The sequence below is a fragment of the Drosophila subpulchrella genome, unplaced genomic scaffold, assembly GCF_014743375.2.
Source record: "Drosophila subpulchrella strain 33 F10 #4 breed RU33 unplaced genomic scaffold, RU_Dsub_v1.1 Primary Assembly Seq354, whole genome shotgun sequence".
In the NCBI taxonomy this organism is placed as follows: domain Eukaryota; kingdom Metazoa; phylum Arthropoda; class Insecta; order Diptera; family Drosophilidae; genus Drosophila; species Drosophila subpulchrella.
In genome coordinates, this window is record NW_023665577.1 from 5,466,056 (window position 1) to 5,485,328 (window position 19,273).

Sequence of the window (19,273 nt, forward strand, 5' to 3'; positions counted from 1 at the left end):
ATTAAGAAAGTGTATTTATTTAGTGGATTGTATAAATATTTTCGTCAGATAAGTTAAGTTGCGATCGTCACTAGATTTTAGCTTCTTAAAAGGTGTTTTTGTTTGACATTAAATTAACAAAAATTACAAAAAAATGCTTTTTATATTTACTTTCTGTAAATTCTCATCAATTTATAAATGTGTCTCTTAAGTCCTTTATACTTTCAATAGATGCACTTATAAACTTAGAAAAATAGTCTATGCAAAATACTACATTTATATATTTGAAAGAAGTTTTCGTAAACTCTGTTAGTGGAATTAGTAAAATATTAATTAAGTCAAGTATACGCCATGGTAGTTGAAGACCATACCCCCTATTTTCCCCAGTGCAGCGCCGCAGACAGCTGCATTTGGCGAGGAAACGGATGACAGGGCCAGGAACTGGGGGCGAAGACATTTTTATTGCGGTGCGTTTGCTTCTTAAGTTGTTCCGAATTGCATTTGCCAGTGTCGCTGCTGCTGTGCGAGGGCCGCTCAAATATTACATAATTTAACGAAATTTAATAAACATCAACACCAACTGTGTGCGTCCTTTGTGCGCAAAACTTGAGCCAGGGTCAGAGGAGCAGGATGGAGCAGGAGGGAGCTGGATGCTGTGAGGCGGCGGGGTTAAAGGTTAAAGGGGCTGGGGCAGCTAAAGCTTTATTAAATTTCACGCACGCCACGCTCGCTGGCGAACCTGAAAATAAATGCACATGCTGGAAAACTAGCACTCCACCAGCGATCCAGCGATCCAGCGATTTTTGTGCTTTCGCTGGTGGGACGGTGAAATGGTGAAATGCTGGGCTGCTGAACTGCTGGTGACTGTTGCCGGCGAATGGGGTGCAAAATGTTTTCGCATCTGCATATAAATTCCTCTCATTTTTGTTCGCACTCCGACAGGCGGCAGGCAGGCAGCTTACACACGCTGTTTTGGCCACACTCCGCCGCTCCACCGCTGTTGCCAATATTTGCATTTGCATTCTATTCCACATTTCCTCGTTTTTTTCCCCCATATTTTTTTTTTCGCCCGCCATTGTCGCCTCCTGTACTCTTACACTGTTTACATAAACATTTCGGTTTTTTTTCTCTCTTTTTTTTTGTGCTACACAAAAACATTTCGCTGCACAAATTTACATTTAAATTAAATTTTAAGTGCATTTTCAAATAAACTAAGTTGCTGGCGAAAAAGGAGAGACGAGTGAGGTTTGAACGGTGGGGCAATCAAAACTCAATGCGTGCACTTTGTGTTCACGCTCCTGTGATATTCGCATAAGTCCGAGGTGGGCTGGGTGGGCGGGTGGCGCAGTGGGCGTGGTCCTGTCAACGACAGGTTACGGGTTAAATGCCAGCGACATGGCCAGCACAACATGGTCGCAAATCGAGGTGCTAGTATTAAATGGGTGGGCCTAACAACACTGCCGCCGCCGTCACACATGGCCATATTGATTGTTATCAATTTTCGGTTATTACATGGCCAAGCGCCTGCCATTTTCATGGCGATTTTTCACTTGTTCAGTTTTTCAGCTAGGAATAAATTGTCGGGTTGCAATGGCAGGGCTGAATATATTCCATACACCGTTCGAAAATAGTTTGTGCTATCGAAAAAAGGTATCTTATAAATACATGCCTCCCAAGACAGTAAATAACTTGGCCAAAAATTAAAGCCAGGCTCTCAAGCCCAGGGATCGCTTGGTGTTTATTGGTTTAGAAGAATACTGCCCTGGCCAAAAGGGAAGTTCACACCCCAAGCAGAAGTTTCGACTCCAGTTTCTGTGTCTGTTTCGGTTTCAGTTTAGTTTCCGTTTCGGTTTCCCTGTGCTGGTTCTCAACTGGTCCCAAATGAGGATTGGGTGCAAGTGGAAGAAGCCAAATAAAACATTACCGGGCAAAGTTTCTCTATGCATTTTTGATTGTTCTCAATTGTTTTGGCAATTGTTTGCAGGGTATCCCACGGTCCATTACCCTCCTCAGCTGCAAAATGTTTTTCATTTCGGTCTCTGCCCGGCATTTCGTACTTGTTTCCATTTATTTACCAATTTTTCGTTATATTTTTGGGGCAGTAGCTAAATACGTACGTATACGTGCATCCGAGAGATTTATGTTTTTGATTTTTATTGAAGCCGAGTGCATCGATTATACTAACAGCAAATTGAACTAATAAATGAGATTTATAAATAAATGCTTGCCGCATGTAGATATTTATTTTTCGTATATCGCCAAGCCCACAAAAACCGAACTAAGCCGGCAAATAGATTCAGAACCAATAAGAAATACAGCATCAGATGCGCACTCGTACATGTTTGTATCTTTGCCAAATATGCTTTCTGCACTGGAATTAGTTTATTTTTTTTTGCCTGCCACAGACAGATACATCAACTTCAAACAGGAAGAAATTGTAATGGTATTTTGTTATGAAAAATATTAAAAGATATTTGTATTGAGCTATATGTTCGAAATAAAGTCAGAGGTAAATATATCTGTTAATGAAGCTTAAGATGTAGTTATTTTTTGTGTTTTATTCTGGCCAAAAGCTGCAATTCGATCTGGAGAGCTTATAGGGCGCTTTTTTTCATTTATTGCTTAATTTATATATGGCTGGGTAAATAAATGAAATGATGAAAAAGTAAAACAGCAGAAGCCACCAGTTGGCGACGCGGGAGGGACAAACGAAAATTAATGACAAAATTTAATGGACACTTGTAAGGGGGCCACGCCCCCTCACCCACACCCATCCGCAAACGCCCCCTTTTCCCGCTGAGAGTGCGTGGATATGTTTACACACACTTATGCCGGCTACACTCGCCGGCAATGAAGTTTACTTATACATTTAAGTACGCGTCGTATTTAATGGAGTGAAATTGCATGCCGCGCACCAGGAAAAGCAGCAGGAGCAACAACAACTGGTCTGGCGAAAAACAAACAACAAACGTTAAGATTGTTTGACGGCAGCCGCTTATGAAGCACCCTACTGCACTCCTGCACTTTGGCAGCCCGACAACCCAATAATGTCTCGAGGTTGCCGCTGAAGTTGCCGCTGAAGTTGAAGTTGCGGCTCGAGTGGTGCGCTGATTAGCTGCCGGTTATCCCGGCAAATAAGTTGTGATATATCCCCCGAATTCCGATCCCCCGACCCGAATCCCCCATCTCGAATCCCGCTGACATCTCGACGCGGGCGAAGGAGATGTTGGCACAGTTGAAGAGGCCGCCTGGCTGGCTTTGCATGATGGAATATTTCGAGCTGCAACTATTCAGGATACACTGAAAATGTTTATAAATAGGGTTTATAATAAGAATTTTGGACGGGATCCAAAATACGTATTTTTCATGTATCTTGTTAGCAAATATTTTCTATAAGAAGGTATTACCTTAAAGGAATAAAAAAAAGCTTAAAATATAAGATTTGCAAAAATCTTAACTATATTTTATACAAAATAAAGCAAACTCGGTTTATTTCATTTTTGGTTAAAAAATGCATTTCCCATAAATAAAATATATAATATATATGTATATATAATATAAATGATTTTGTAATAATTAAATTCACTATTGTAGTGCTGGGAAATATTATTTTAATATTTATTACTTTACTTAACGAAATATTTAAAACAATTACATTTCATAAGAATTTTAATAAATTTAATATCAGATTTATACAAACGATATACGTCCTGATCCTAATCCACTAGTTTACTTATTTACCGAATAGGTGTACAAAAAATGACAAGCAAATCTATATTCTATAGGATATCCTAATTACAAGATTTTAAATATGTTAAAGAACGTCCCATTTTAAATTTATACAATTTTCTTGTAAAGCATTAATTACTCACATGAAAATGAATATAGAAGAAATTATAAATATAAAACTTCCAATTTATTTTATTAATCAAGACTAAGAATACGCTGCCAATAAAAATAATGAAAAGTTTTTAGATAGAAACGATGAAATTATATAGTTTTTTTTATGTGCAACCTCTTAATTGCACCGAATGCTTTTAGGACGGGCCTCATCGCCATCACCAGATGAAGATGTAGAGCAAAAAATAATTCTCCCCAAAATGCAGCCGGTGTTAACTCCGTCATTCCGCCACACTCGCATTTAGGCATTCTGGCAATCCGGCATTTTGGAATTCTGGCATTCTGGCACTCGTGGCTGCCTGAAGACGCCGCTTGGTGCAAAGGAACTTTCAGCTCATTAACTTAAAAACTTGCGGGGCTCTCGAGCTGGATCTTAGGATTTGCCTGAATGCAGAACATGCATGACAAAGCCGGCCCCGAGATGAACCGAGACGGGCTGCTCTGCTGTGTAGAGCACTCCAGCAAAAAATACCGCAGCATTTTTAATTTACTACAGAAATTACAAGCGAACTGCGAGAGCTGCGTGAGAAAAAGTATTTTTCTTAAAAGCACAAGGAGAAAAACATCGCAGAAGGGGGGCTTCTGGGGGGTGGATGGAAATATAAATAAATAAAGCGAGGTCGAATGCAGCAGCAGCACTCTCGTTCGTCCTGTTCTCAAACAGTTCGCCCAGCCCAGTCAGTCAAGTCACTTTGTCATTCCGAGTGGAGCGGCAGCATCAACAGCATCCTGCATCCGGCAGCCCGAATCCTGAGCCCTGAATCCTGCATCCCGCATCCCGCAGCCACATCCACACTCACATTTGCATGGCACATCAGGAGTCGAAGGAGGCGGACTGCTGGATGTGCCACTGGTTGTGGATCTCTGCCCTGCAGTTTTTGCCGCCGCCCGAGTTCTTCATTCCCATTTTTTTCTGCTCGCCGGCGACGGGGCTCTTGTTGGTTTTATGCTGGCAGCGTGTATATTTAATTAAAACAGGATTAATCTAGCAGAAACAATACTTCACTAAATGCAGCAGCAGGAGCTGCGGAGCAGGAGCTGCCTGTGGTCCACGGACTCCAGCTTTAGCTCCATTCCCAGTTTCGGCTCCAGCTCCAGCCTGCGGCCTGGCTAACAGACTCGTTGGCTTGCCAGGCAGCCGGCAGCCGGATTGGGATTGGGATTGGGGGAAAACTGGAGGAGGAAAGCCGTCGGAACCGGAGGCGGGCTATGCGGGAGGGGGTGTGGGTGTGGGGGTTGCAGGTGGATGAGGTGGCTGAGGCGGGGCGGGGCTGACCTGGCTGCCAGATTCGTCCGAGCTTAACACAAACAATGGCGTTAACTGCTCACGCTCAGCCTCACTCACTCACACACACACTGCAGGAAAAGCAGGGTTCCAAAAACCAGGATCATATTTAATATTTAAGGAATGCTTCCTGTTTGACCTGCACCACTTGAAGTTCCTACCATATAGAGTTTTCAATATTGAAACAAAAATAATGTTACCGATTGAACTAAGGGATAGAAACATTATCATCAAAGAATGTTTGTATTTTCCTATCAATAACTGTTATAAATGTGATCTATCTTTAACAGGCGATGTTTTTATTTACCTATGAATAATTATTCTAAGTGTGATCTAAAATAAGACCATAGTAATTTCTTATAAATATTTATCCTATTAAAGCGCAAATTGATCACCAATATTGAGGTCTTCCATAGCATAATTTTAATACTCATTTGCATTTTTAATCCTATAACAAACAACACAATCTGGTAAAACTATAAACCTAATAAAAACTATTTGACGACTAACAAGCGAACGAATTTGCCTGTATAATAAAACCAATGGAAGTTTTTTAATGTATTTAAAAACAGGTTTAAATGAAAATAACGTAGCTTACTAAAATTATTCATGGAGATATACATTAAATGGGCTTAAATAAATCAACAGCATTATTTTCTACAGTGCACACACTCGCTCGTCAGCTTTAATGCACTGGGGCCCCAAAAAGTATGCTACGCCTTTTGATACGTTATGCAGATCCTTGCAAGGATTGCCAAGGCCTTGGCAGAGCGCCGCCGACAGCTTAACAGTGCGCCTTCAATCATTCAACTTCAGCCACGGCTTCTGCCGCACCTCTGCCGCCAACCGCTCCTCGCACCGCTCCTGCGACTTGACTCGGCGTTGCCAATCAAGGAAATTGCGTGCTCACATGTTAAACGGGTCGGATGAGGGGTGCCAAAACAGAACAAATGGGTGGGCAAGGAAAAAAAAACAGCAAACAGTGGGCTAAGCGCTTTTCGGCCATTTACTATCGACTTTAATTAATATTTGCTTGCCAAACTGCATGGCTTTCAGCAGCGACTATTAGCCGGGGCAAACAGTTTTAACAGCTTTTGCGGATGTTTTGACTTTTAGTCCATCGGGCCACATCAAAAAACTTGACTCGAGCGCAAGTCAAACGGAGGGCAAATAAACAAAATATGTGGCAAAGCGTTAGCAAATTTCATCGCTGGCCAAATATTATTTCGTTTTTAATATTTTCTGACCGACGCAAAGAAAACAAGTTGCAGTAGATTGAAATCCAAGAGCCGAAAACTAAGAACCAAGAACCAGAACAAGAGCCCGGCCGAACCTGGCTAAAATCCACACCAGGAAGTGCTATACACAGGCAATGCCAACAGGCAACAACAGCAGGAACAGCAACAGCAACAACAACGGCAACATGAGTCGAAATTGTAGTTGTACAAACACGTCAGCTTTTAAATTACTTGGCCTAAAGGTAAATTGAGCGGAAGTTAAAATGTTGGAAAAACAGCACGAAAAAAGCAAAACCAAAAACACGGCGAGCTGGTCGCTGGGTGGTTCAATGGGTGGTTTCCATGGGTGGGTGGGTGTATTTTCCCTGTGGGTGGTGTAACGGAATACAGTGGCAGTTAAGTGGGGAAAAGGGGGCGGTGGCATGGTGTCCATAACAACAGCAACAAGACCGCCGAGCTTGTGGAGTGAAAAAGTCGGCACACGGCAAATTTGCCGGGAGTAAACGCAAGAATAATAACAACCGAAAGCAAGTTTTTCGGCTCAAGTTGTTGTTTTGCTGCTCTATTCGACTGCTATGAAATTCAGTGGCATACAGAACGTAATTTCAACTAAACGAACCGACAAACAAAAACAAACAGAGCAAACGAACGAAACAGCAGCGAAATATTATTTTAGCTGGCTTGCATCCTTCCTGCAGCCTTGCGGCCACCAGGAGATTCCTGTTCCATGGCGTGGCATGGTACACCTATACCACCTCTCCTATGCATTCATATGCCGGCGGGATAAGTTGGCGAAATTGTGCAATAATAAAATATTTGCAATGTACTCGAAGCGCGGCGGCTGCAGTGGCAAAACGCCAGCGACAGCGACAGCGGGCTGGCAACTGCATTTTCATAAAGTGCAGCTCATAATAGAGCCGCGGGTGGATGTGGCCGTGGATCTGGATGGGTCCAGGGGCTGGGGCTTGGTTTTTATACCCCCTCGGGGTCCAAATAAAAAGCACAAATAAATTTGAGCAGCAGCAGCAGCGGCGGCAGCAACAAGCCGAACCAAAACAAACAACAATGGCCAGGACCGTCGAGCAGGAAGGCCAAAACAAAAGCTGAAACAGCCAGAACAGAACTGAAAAAAAAAAAAACAAAACAATACAAAAGGCAATGCAAAAAATATAATAAAGCCCGCGAAAATATTTGCAGCGGGCATTGAGAAATGTTGCGCAATAAAAATTGCATTTTTATGCTGATGTTTGAATTTCGCATGCAAATGAAAAACGAACAGTGCCAACCGAAAAATAACACTCGCCATTCGTGGGTCCAACGGAAGGCTCGACCTTTGGGTTACCCGATATCGGGGCAAGGACTCAACACTATCAAAGGCGTGGGAAAATTACAAAACACCATCAATATGCTTATCTCAATCTTTTCACCGCAATCATAATGTCAAAGGTCTCTTTTTTATGATCTCAACTGTCAATCATGATATGTCTATCGTAAATGGATTCAGTTATGGCATTTGACCTGGACAATAGCAAAAATCTAAGTATATGTGTATATGGTTTTTACTTAAATGGTTTTTTTTAATTTGTTTTAATTCTTATCAGCATTGTGTACAAAATTAGAACCTGCATAGGAACTGTCAGTCATCATGTGTCTATTTGAAATGCATGAAATTATGCCATTTTGAGTAGGAGAATATTTAAAATCGAAATTTTCTACGACTACCAAATGGCTTTATTTTTAAGGTTTTCTTTTTTTAATTTAGCTTAAGCTTTATTTAAATTTTTTATGGGGTTAGAGTTGCGTACAATATTAAGACTACCATTGGAGTTATCAGTCATGATAGGTCTATCGCAAATTTATAAATTTATACCATTTTGTTATGGAAAAAATTACTAATCTTAATGTTATATGCCAAGCAAGTGGCTTCATTTTAAGTTTTGCTTTTTTAAATTTGCTTAGATTTTTTTTATATTTTTTAGGTTGTTAAAATTGTGTACAAAAAGAAGACTAGCATTGGAAGTGTCAGTCATGATTCGTTTATCGCACATAAATAAGATAATGCCACTTTGACAGGTAAAAACTCAAACATCCAAATATTGCAATCAAGCAAATGGCTTTGTTATTAATGGCTTATTTTTTAAAATTAATTTAGATCTTTGTTTTTATTTTTTATGGTATTAGAATTAGTAAGGAACTGATAGTAGTAACTGTCAGGGAAATTAAAGAATTCAGTGTTCACTTAAGTGTTCAATGTAAAGTCTCGATCAGTGAAGTTCGTATTTACTTAAATAAAAATAAGCAGAAAATTAAAATCAAAATAAAAATGCTTACATATATGTGTGGAAAATGGTTGCTGCGCTGGGCAAGTAATATCTTATTTATATGATAGGATAAAGCATAAAATACTTGATCCATTTGAAGCATTTTCTCCAATGTGCGGCCATCAAAAGTGAATGCCAGCATGCTCAATTGCAGTTCTGCGGGCAAATGGAGTGGATTTAATATGCCTTTGATACCCTCTGTCTGTCGTGTTGCATAGACAACAAAATGGTCTGGAAATAAAAAGAGGGAGCTGCAAGTGGGCTAGGAATCTCGGGGCAGGAAGTGGCGCTACCGCTGCCGTAGCCCCGCTTTTCCCCTTCCAGGGCTTCGCGGATTTTCCCGCTTTTCCCCCGGCTTTTGCCCCCGCCTTTCCCCCTACTTTCTCTCCTACTTTCTCCCCACTTACCCACCGGCTTAGCTGAGACTTTGCGCCCACGCTCCACGTGTTTATGACTTTGAATTGCAACTTCATCCGCCGTGTGGGCCGCCGTAGTCCTTCGCCCTTCGTCCTTCGTCCTGCTGCAGTTGTTGTTGCTGCCATCCTGCTGCAGTTGTTGCTGTTCCCGCTGCCTTTGTTGTTGCTGCTATTACCGTGTGCCGTTCGCTGTCGGTTGCAATGATGGCGGCGCATAGCGCGCATTGTGACGCGAAATGGCGTCGAGTTGAATAATCCAACATGGCGTTTTGTGCCGCCAACGCCGAGAGCAGTGCACTAGTATTTGTGTTCCAGCCCCCTGTGTTTGTGTTTGTGTGCGCCGTTTGTGTGTTGTCTGTTTCCGGCAGCCGGATAAAAAACTTGGCGTTAAAGTGTTAATATTTTGAGTTTTGAGAGCGGACTGGCAGGACATGCAAATGCTGTACAACAACGTCTGAGAATATATACATCCATATATATGTCTGGTAGCGAAGAGGAGGGGTCACCGGAGGAGCACCATAGAGCTGTTTCAGCTGTTTCCCTCGACGCTGACACTTGTTCAATTCAAATAGCACGCCAGAGCCCCGACATTGATGTCCTGGCACGGCATTCCGCCGCTTTTCCGCTTTTCGGGCCTAGCTCCGTCCGGAATCGCTTCGTTTTTGGTATGGAATCGGTGGGGAGTCGGTGGGAAATCGCTGTGGAATGGAAAGCAATGGAATGGCGTGCCCGGCGAGCCGCATTTATGTTATCTTTAATTTTTCACAACCAAATTGGCCGTGGGAGTGCAGTTCGAATTGCCAGACAACAAGCATATTTATTTATATTGCCACGCCGCTCGACCCCAATGCGAACTGTCATGAAGTTACAGGCCAGTTGAGCCACTTCAGTTGCCACGAAATGGGAGAAATTGTGCTGGGCTGGGGAGAGATCAAGTCGAAACATTCGGGGACTTGGAGAGGCGCTGTCAATTTAATGAGATTTTCTAAAATATAAGTGGGGGCAGACTGCTGAAAAAATTGAATAGTAATTTTACATGGAATTTGAAATGTTGTATTTCATAATAATTAAATTTAATTGTACTTTAATTAGGTCATATTTCTACAATTACATATTCTGGCAACAAAAATATTAATTTAATTTAATTATAATACCAAATTCTGACAGCAACAAAAATAATTTCCTATTTTAAGCAACTTGTAAAATCCATTAACAAGATGAAATTAAGATATTATTAAATTAAATTTCTATGTTTAAAATATCTGTAACAGAAATTAATAAAAATCATAACGGAAAAGATTTAATTGATTATGAAATAGAGGGAATATAGTCCATCCTTACATTATTATTTAACTTTAGATTTAAATAGTTATAAGCATATATATATATCATAATGTTATAGTAATTATAAGCCTGTAAACAATAAAATATTAACTACCAATTCCATCATAAATATATAATAAATATGATAATAATTTAACAAAAATATGAAACTATTAAAAACGAAGTATTCTTTTTTATGCGTTTTATTGGGAAGGTTATTCAATTTGAACCATTTTTTCTTTTTAAAATAGGTCACAAAATGTGATAAAATCAATCACAAAATGTTATTATATTAAGACCAAAATGTTCTGGAAAACAGAACAAAAAAACTTTTTTATACCATTTGATCCAAATATGTTCTTAAATTAAGACCAAAATCAACTTAAAAATGGAAAGAATTCAACTCATTTCACTTTTTTAGTTCATAGTACTTGCATCAAATATTAAGCCTTAACCGAAGGAAACTTGAATTTTCAGGCAATTAAGATAAGATACGCAATTTTAAGAAGTACACATGAACATTTTCCTGAGATGCTGATAAATTAATTTCAACATGCCTTCATAAAATTATTAGATATTCTGCCAGGTTCTTGCCTGATATTGTAACTTAATGCAGCCAGAATACCGCCTTTGCAGGTATGTAAATTTGACTTATGCCAATTGGCAAATGCCGCATTACCCTCGGCTTGGCTCTGAACCAATGTTTGGCCAGCGCCCATTTGATGAGCACCAAGGGCTCACGGCAGAGCGGTCACAATTGATGTCTTGGCCAATTAATCAGGCGCGCAATGCATTTCGTGGTCAGTTTGCCCGAGTGCCGCCAATTAGACCGCTGCGGTAAGTGTTCGCTTAGCTGGAAAGTGCCGGCCAAATGGAAATGCTCATACCATGAATACTGAATGACAAATAAGGCGGCATCACCAACGCCAGCACAATCATCATCATCATCATACATGGCGCCCAATTAAATGGTGCCTTTTCTTTGTCGGTTTATCGCTGATTGGCCGGTGTAAATTTCAGTTTTACTTAAAAATTAATTATCAGCAGGCTGGGATCGGCTTGTTGATTTTGCCAGACGGACGGATGGTCGGTCGTGTCACATTAAGCATACGCAGTGTGTGCGCAGCGCATAACTGCCGGCAAGCCAAGCAATCAAGCGAACTGCCACTAAAGCCCCGCATCCTCCGCAAAATCCCTCCCAGCAGCCGACGAACCAATTCCAGAGTCCGGCAAACAACTTGCAACTGCAAAACTGAACAGGAAAAAAAGGCAGAAAAAGCAGAAAAAACAGCTCGCGAATTGTCAGGCTGGCGTTTAAAACCAGTTCGCATCAATTTAAGCGGACATATGCTTAACTTTACTTGCGGTGATTTTTCAACTTGGCCCGCAGAGTTGCAGTTGCAGGTAGTTACCTGAATATTTTCCCCCAACTTTACTCCCTGCCCGAGTGGAGTGCTTTGCACATTGACAGCGTTAATTAACTTTTAATTTAATTTCGCGTAAATGAGTTTTTACTGTCAGCGCGCGTTGCTTTATTTAAGCTGACAAAAAACGCAATTTGCAATGCAAGAGTTTTTCGATGGGGGGAACAGGCGATCGAGCGAGCATGCTTTTAAGCGCGGTTTTCAAATGTGGCTGTGATGTCGTCAGCCAGTGTCAATTTATGCCGCCAAAGTGAAAATCCAAACTGAAAGATTTATGCAGGCACTGGCACACAAGCACACACACACACGCACACACTGTGCCATATATTTTATTTATATTTTTTCGCTGGCAAATGTGATTTATACGAAAAATCTCAGCAACAACACACACGGCTGCTGTGTGTGAAATATTTTGCAGCGTTTGAGCTTTTTAAATTCAATTTCCAGTCGGAGTGAGAGTTGCAGATGCATGGCGAGACGCGGATCCAGGTTCAGATTCAGATTCGGATTCGGATTCAGATGCCGATGCCGATGGCAATGTCGATGGGATGTCGAGGCCAGCCGTTGCATAAATAAGCGCTTTAGACCACTGTGCAGCAAGGAGGTGGGGAAGTGCTGCTTCGGTGGCACAGAAGGTGTGTGTTTTATTAATTGCCAGCGCCAATGCCGCAGTCGCCGCAGCAGCCGCGGCCAGGAGAAATATGCGAGCAATGCACGCATGCGGTTCCCTCAGTTTTTTCCCCCAGTTTTTCCCTCCCCCCTGATTTTCCCGCGCTTTTCTACCCACCAACCAACCATGCCGAGTGGCCAGTCGCACGTTATATCGTTAATGAAAACTGATTCTAGTGTCATTAACGTGCGAGCTCTCCAGACCAATTCGAGTGCAACGCGAGCAGTATCTTTCTGCGTCCTTGGGGCATCGCTGCCACCTCGCCACCAGGACAAGCTCCTCCTCCCCCTGCTCCTCCACTCCATTGCCAGCGGGCATGACGAGTCATTTAAACTGATGCGTCGCCAACTGAGTGAGCAACTGATTGCGTCCTGCCACTCCACTGTCTGCAGTCCGCACTTCACAGTCCACAGTCCACTGTCCTCTTCCGATCCCCATCCTTATCACCATCACCATCACCATATCCCCCCGTCGGCATTGTCCCCCTCGTTACTGAACCCGCTGACGACTTAATGACAGTCATACAAAATACGACAACGGTGCGAAAATTGCAAGGCTTGCCATCAACGCTGCAACGCTGCTCCCGATGATTACCTTTTAATGCAAATATAAAAATGAAAGAACAACATAAAGCGATTGCCAGTCAAGGAGTCGATGCGAAAATGCTCTGGTTATACACCAGGGAAATTAGTAAACACTTCAGGTGGTTTGTCTTAAAGGTCTAATAAAGTCTAAGAACGCGCAAAACGAATTAAAGGTGCGAAAAAAAAAATGGTTATAGAGAGTAATCGAAGCACCATTTTATATATATTTCCTTTAATTAAGAATTCGTATTGAAACATTTTATTTTATTGCATTTTTGTAATATTTTATTCCTTGCTTTTTGGTATCAGTCTTTAAAACTTATCTAAAAAGGTGGTAAATATTATACATCATATTACTAATAATATGCAATATATTATTAAAATTCGATTATGTTTTTATTTAGTTAAAAAAAATGTGTTCTCAAATAACTATCATAATTCATAAAATATATTTACCTAGTTATCTAAAAAAGGGGTACATCATTTGAAGCAATAATAGAACTAAAATATTTTGAAGCTTCTCAAAAATCATATACAATATATTCTTAAATTACAAATAAATTTTATTTATTTATTTAAGGCAAACAGTGTTTTCAAATAAATTTTCTTATTCATTCAAAAGTAAAGTAATGTAAGTATTTTTAATCAAAAATTGAACTAAAATATTTTGAAACTTCCCAAAAATTGTATTGAATATATTATTAAATTACAATTAAATTAAATTTGTTTATTAAAAAATACAGTGTTCTTTAACAAATTTCCTTATTCTTATAAAAATATTAACAAAATAATATTCCAAAGAACAAAAATCGATTAGCCAGCTATGTGAATAAAACTGTATATTTAAAATCAATATAAAGGCTATAATTCATTACAAATTCGTAAGAAATATTTTCTAAAAATATACCTGGCATATTGAGTGATTAAAATTATTAAAAATAACCTCTTAAAGTGTTAAGCTAATTGGCTCTGATGTTACAGACATGCAAGCCAGGCCAAGAACATGCGCCATTACCTGGCTGCCTTTCGAACATGAATGATTCAATAATTGTTTTGATTCCTGCTGTTTGATTCGATTGACAGGAGCAAGCCGCCTGCTTGAGTCGGACACGCCCGTTAATAAGCAGGGTATAATCAAACGCGATGGCAGTAGCAAAAACAAAGGCAGCCGTCCGACAAGCTGACAAAAAAAAAACCAAAAAAAAAAGCAGAAAACAAGTGAAACAGAGCGGCCCGAAGGGGAATCGCGGCATCGGGGATCTGGACAGAGCTTCACTGCCATGGCATGGCATGTGTAAATGACGCTTAAAATTGAAAAATTAAATGAGAAATTATTATGTGTGGCAGCGGGGAGGAGGAGCAGCCAGGAAGAGGAGCAGCCCGGAGGAGGATTCAGGGCATCCTGGCTGCCCATGCCCGGTGGGACATGTGCGTTAATGTGCGAGTGTGAGACGGCGCAGTGTCATTAAATTAATTTGTCAAATATGTATAAAATAATAAATTACCTTTTTGTCAGTTACTCGTTTATTAATTTGTACATGGCAACAACTTTTCGGCGCTGTGCGAAAAAAGGAGCAAATGGTGAAAAAAACACAGGACGCGCCAGTGTCCAGAAGTCAACTAGCATAAAAAATTATGATGTGTAAAAAGTAAACACACGCGCGGCACAGAAAAACTGTGTGGAAAATGGGCGGGAAAGCGGTGAGTGTGATGATGGAGGTGGAAAAATTGGACAAATTGCCTGGCTGCTCATCGTGTATCGTTTAATAGAAACGACCAACGCGACCCGTACATATAGTACATCCATATATACTATACAGTCACATGTTTTCGGGGCATTTTTATTTCACAGCTCCACTGGCCGAAAGTTGAATGATTTATGATTTATTCAATGCAACGGCCAAAACGAGGCAAACGAAGTGGCTTGTGTGACTCGCTGTCTGTCTGTTAAATTATTTTTTAATGTGTCTATTAAAAAATACAACAGCTGCATCAACAACTGCAGCAACAACTAGATCAACCGTAGGACTATGCGGCGGGTGCAGGTATTTGGTATCTGATATCTGGAAACGGATAGGATCGAATCGGGGATTTGGCGCCGGCATTAACATGGAACCAATATAAATGGCATGCCAAATTGTAGTGGATGAACAAATTCGCCGCCTCATATGCGAGAGCGGCAATAAAAACTTGTGGAGCCAAAGCCGAATGCGATTCGGTGGGGCATTTGTTTTAAATTACCCTGGCGTGTAAGTGATGAACTGGTGTTGGTCCGGCCAGCGGTATAACAGCAAATTGAGCAGTCGGCATAAAAAACAAACAAAATGGGCTGTTTTCCGTTTTTTTTTGCGGCCCAACCAACTTACAAAAAAAGAACTGGAGCATTGAACTCGCCCTCGCCAAGGGATTTTCCCCCAAAAAAAAACCATGATGAGCCATAAAACTATTGCAGTTATTTGGAGTAGATTGCACGGGCAGCGATACAGAGATACTTATGGGATAAGGTGGCCCACACGGAATAAATATTTTCGTAAGCGGCCAAAAGGCGATTGCAATTCAGGCCAAAGCCCCGCTAATGCCAACGTATCCAGTTCCTATCATAAATACGGGATTGTGAGACGGCGGCTTTCCTGCTTTCGAACTTAGGAACTCTGTAAATAAATGGTGAACGTGGGAAACTATTTTGTATCTCTTCCAGTGAGCATGAAGAAAAGATATAATACCATATAATAATAAATATGATTTTATTTTATTTATGAAAAGCGTCGCGGCACTCGATAGCGATCATCAGAACACATATCCACTTGATAGAAGTTGTACACAACGAAAGAGAAAATAAAATAAAGTGCTAGGATACAGAAAAAATAAAGAAACACCTTAAGAATACACTTTAACTTTAAGGAACTCACCTAAAGGTATTATTAACCATTGTAGAAAGAAAATACCAATACCACAGAAAACTATGGATGAGCAAACCAGGCATCGAAAGCCCTGCATAAGTAGTAAGGTCATTAAATATTTAAATAAGCCTATAACCAAGTAAACCTTCAAGACACCAATCAACAGCATAAAACCAGATATAATAAAGGTTGCTCCACATATGCATCCAACAACAAGTACTGCAACTGGCAGCTTTTCCCGTCGTACAAAGTCCATCACAAGAGCTATGTTGAAAAATTTTTATTTATTTTATTTTTTTTTAATTTATAAGGAAACTCAAAAAAATCAGATATTTTTTCCAATACTTCATATTTATGTTGCCCGTTATCACATTTTATAGAAACTCCTACTTCTTAAAAAAATACTCACGAATAAAAGCTATTCCCACCACTATATTGATGCATGCCCAGAAAATGCAGGCCCTGTATTTAGTGCAAATGTTAAATTTTTTCAAAATAGTTAACTTTTTGCACATTGTATTTACAAATTCAAATAATGATACACAACTTTTGACACAAAAGGAAAATGCGTAATCTGTAAAATGTATCTTTATAAGACTTTAAATTTATACTAAATTTAAGACAGCCTTAATACGGCTGTATAATGCAGACTAAAATCCAATTTCAATAAATACCCACTGGCACTTGCACCTGCTACATTGTGACAAAATTACCATACGAAAGGTGATTCGTTTGGAGACTTTGATACATTTTCCCCCATCTGTGGACATGGGTAAAAGTAAGCAAATAATGTCAATCAATTGCAGCATTAAACTTTCCCCATTTAGTTTTCCGTTGAAGCGTGGAAAGTGAACCCAGCACCGCTGAACCCGAAACCCTTCCATTTTGTCCACCTGTCCACCTGTTAACTAATCAAATAACTGAAGCGACACGAAAATACCCAAATGTGGTCATGTCAATGGTTTCGGCCGCCGGCGCTGACAGTGTCCAAATCCAGTGCAAACAAAAGTGCAAATGAGTTCGAGAGTGCGACGCTAAAATGTTTGCCCAAGCCAAAATGTTAATGGTAATGACAGCTCCGAGAATTCGTTAACGAAGTACGGGCACGTACATATATGGTTCCGGGTTCCCAGTTTCCCATTTCCCATTTCCCATTTCCCATCCCAATCCTGATTTGAAGCCCCGGATGCCCGTGTCTATTACAATTTCCATCAGTGTGCATCAGCGCACCCAAAGGCCAACAAATGCCATTAAAAATTGCCACGTGAAATGCTTTCAAAGGCCATCCCGTTCTTTCGGCCAACTAAATTAAAATATTTACGGGTAGATCTGCATGTATCCCAATTATACGCGACCCAAAATATGATAGTTAGATGGCCAGACCGAAAACCAAACCAAAACCGAACTAAAACCGCAACGAAGAAGACGGCCCCGGCTAAATCCCATAATTAAGCTTGTATGCATGTCCTAGTCGACGTTGTCCTAGTCGTCCTTTTTGCGTGCATGTGATGTATTAATTTAGAGAAAAACCACCGCCCACCCACTCGACCGCGCCGGGGCAAAAACAACTGCCACATGGTCGACAATGGCAACCGGCAACCGGCAACGGCCACAATTACACCTACAGGAAGGCAGAGAGTACAGGACAATGGACCCCGGTTTGGGAGTGGGTTTTTCGGGCTCCCGGGGATCTGAGGATCTGGGGGTTTGGGAGCAGTAGCAGCAGCAACAGCAAAACTATTTCACAGCTAAAAATGCTGTTATGCGTTTATATTAACACGGATGTGCCCGCACACACACACACAGAGACACACACCTCCGGATGTCCTGACACCCACTATATAGTAAAGTCCTGGAGCACGAGGACACGTAGAAAGGTAGCCAGCATACATTAGCAGGCACGTAGGATGCAAACTAACTGTGCCATTGGACTAGAAATAGTATCAGCGATAGGAATCATATGCGGCAGCGCCGAAAACGCAGACCAAGCCCAGACCAGGACCTCCTTCCCCCCTTTGCTTTCCCCACCCACCAGGATACACCTCATTTATCCCATACAGCCATGGAGAACCATCTGCGGGGGCTGCCCAAATAGAAAATGAAAATCCCGATATGCGAATATCAGACAGCCCGAAAAAAACAAAAGGAAAAACCTACGCTTTTCGGAAAATATTTCATAATTATAGATGCATTTGCAGATAGATTCTCTGCGGCATTATACAATGCAGTATTTTCGTTTGTTTCTAATAGACAAAAATTAAGAGACCTAAAATGCTGATATTAACAGAAAGAAAAATGAAATACGAGAGCTAAATTTATATCATGTTGTGTGGCTTTATAAAAAAAGGTATAGTTTTTATCAACTCTTTGAAATTTCAGAACGTCATGTAATTTGTGTTTCTAATATAGAAATGGAATATATATTAAAACGCAAGCAACAAACATATTATTATCCTTACATATTATATTCTCCAGTGTCAAATTAGGTTTTTTTTATAAATAGTATTGTAATGCAATATAATATTTAAAGGGAAGGGGATAGCTTATAACAATGTTTGTGTTGCAAATTAAAAATGTTTTTAATTTATGGGAATCTAATAGCATTTGCAAACAATACATTTTATCGGGACAAATATTCAATAATTTTACTATTTAACTAAATCCCTTGATTCTTTAGTGCTTGCATCAAATTTCATGTAAATTAGAGAGTCTCCAAATTTATAAAGAATGTTTTTGTGAAATAATATATAAGTACTATACAGATCTATAATAAAATAATAAATCAGAAAGTATTTTAAATCAGTTAGGTATATATTTTTAAAATTGGATCTAATATTTTATTTCTATAAATCAATTTGCAATAAATGTCATAAAACGTATATTTATCCAGCTTTTCAGTGCCATAAAAGGATGTACACCATTAATCCCTACCAAAAACTTCTGGATAACCCCTCGCCATGTGCAAGTTTCGTCACACGCTAAACAGTTGGCAAGTATTAGAAGGACTGGGTTGGGTGACGCGTGGATTGGGGACTCTGAAACGGGTGCTGGGGATTGGGTGGCAATACTATAGAGAGGGTCTGGCTGAAGCCGTAGGTGGAGATGTATCCTTTGTGCCGGCATGGAGCGTTGGCAAAAGTTAGTTACGAGTGCGAACAATGATATTACGTAAAATATTTTGAAACTGCTACCGTTGTCGACCTGCTCTCAGTTTCGCTGTTTTGTTGGTTGGG

General features: G+C 40.4%; 2 protein-coding genes across 2 annotated transcripts; both read right to left on the minus strand.

Annotated features, from left to right (window-relative positions):
* Positions 1-4,693: 4,693 nt before the first annotated feature.
* On the minus strand, positions 4,694-9,749 carry LOC119560255. Its single transcript, XM_037873619.1, is given in 5 exon segments — positions 4,694-4,828; positions 4,886-5,086; positions 9,135-9,608; positions 9,610-9,725; positions 9,728-9,749. Coding segments are annotated over 5 exon segments (948 nt in total).
* A 6,144-nt stretch (positions 9,750-15,893) lies between these two features.
* LOC119561042 lies at positions 15,894-16,555 on the minus strand. Its single transcript, XM_037874871.1, has 4 exons — positions 16,450-16,555; positions 16,186-16,304; positions 16,050-16,131; positions 15,894-15,988 (listed from the first exon to the last, which is right to left on the minus strand). Exons 1-4 carry the CDS (start codon positions 16,553-16,555, stop codon positions 15,894-15,896), a joined length of 402 nt encoding a protein of 133 aa, XP_037730799.1.
* Between the last annotated feature and the right edge of the window lie 2,718 nt (positions 16,556-19,273).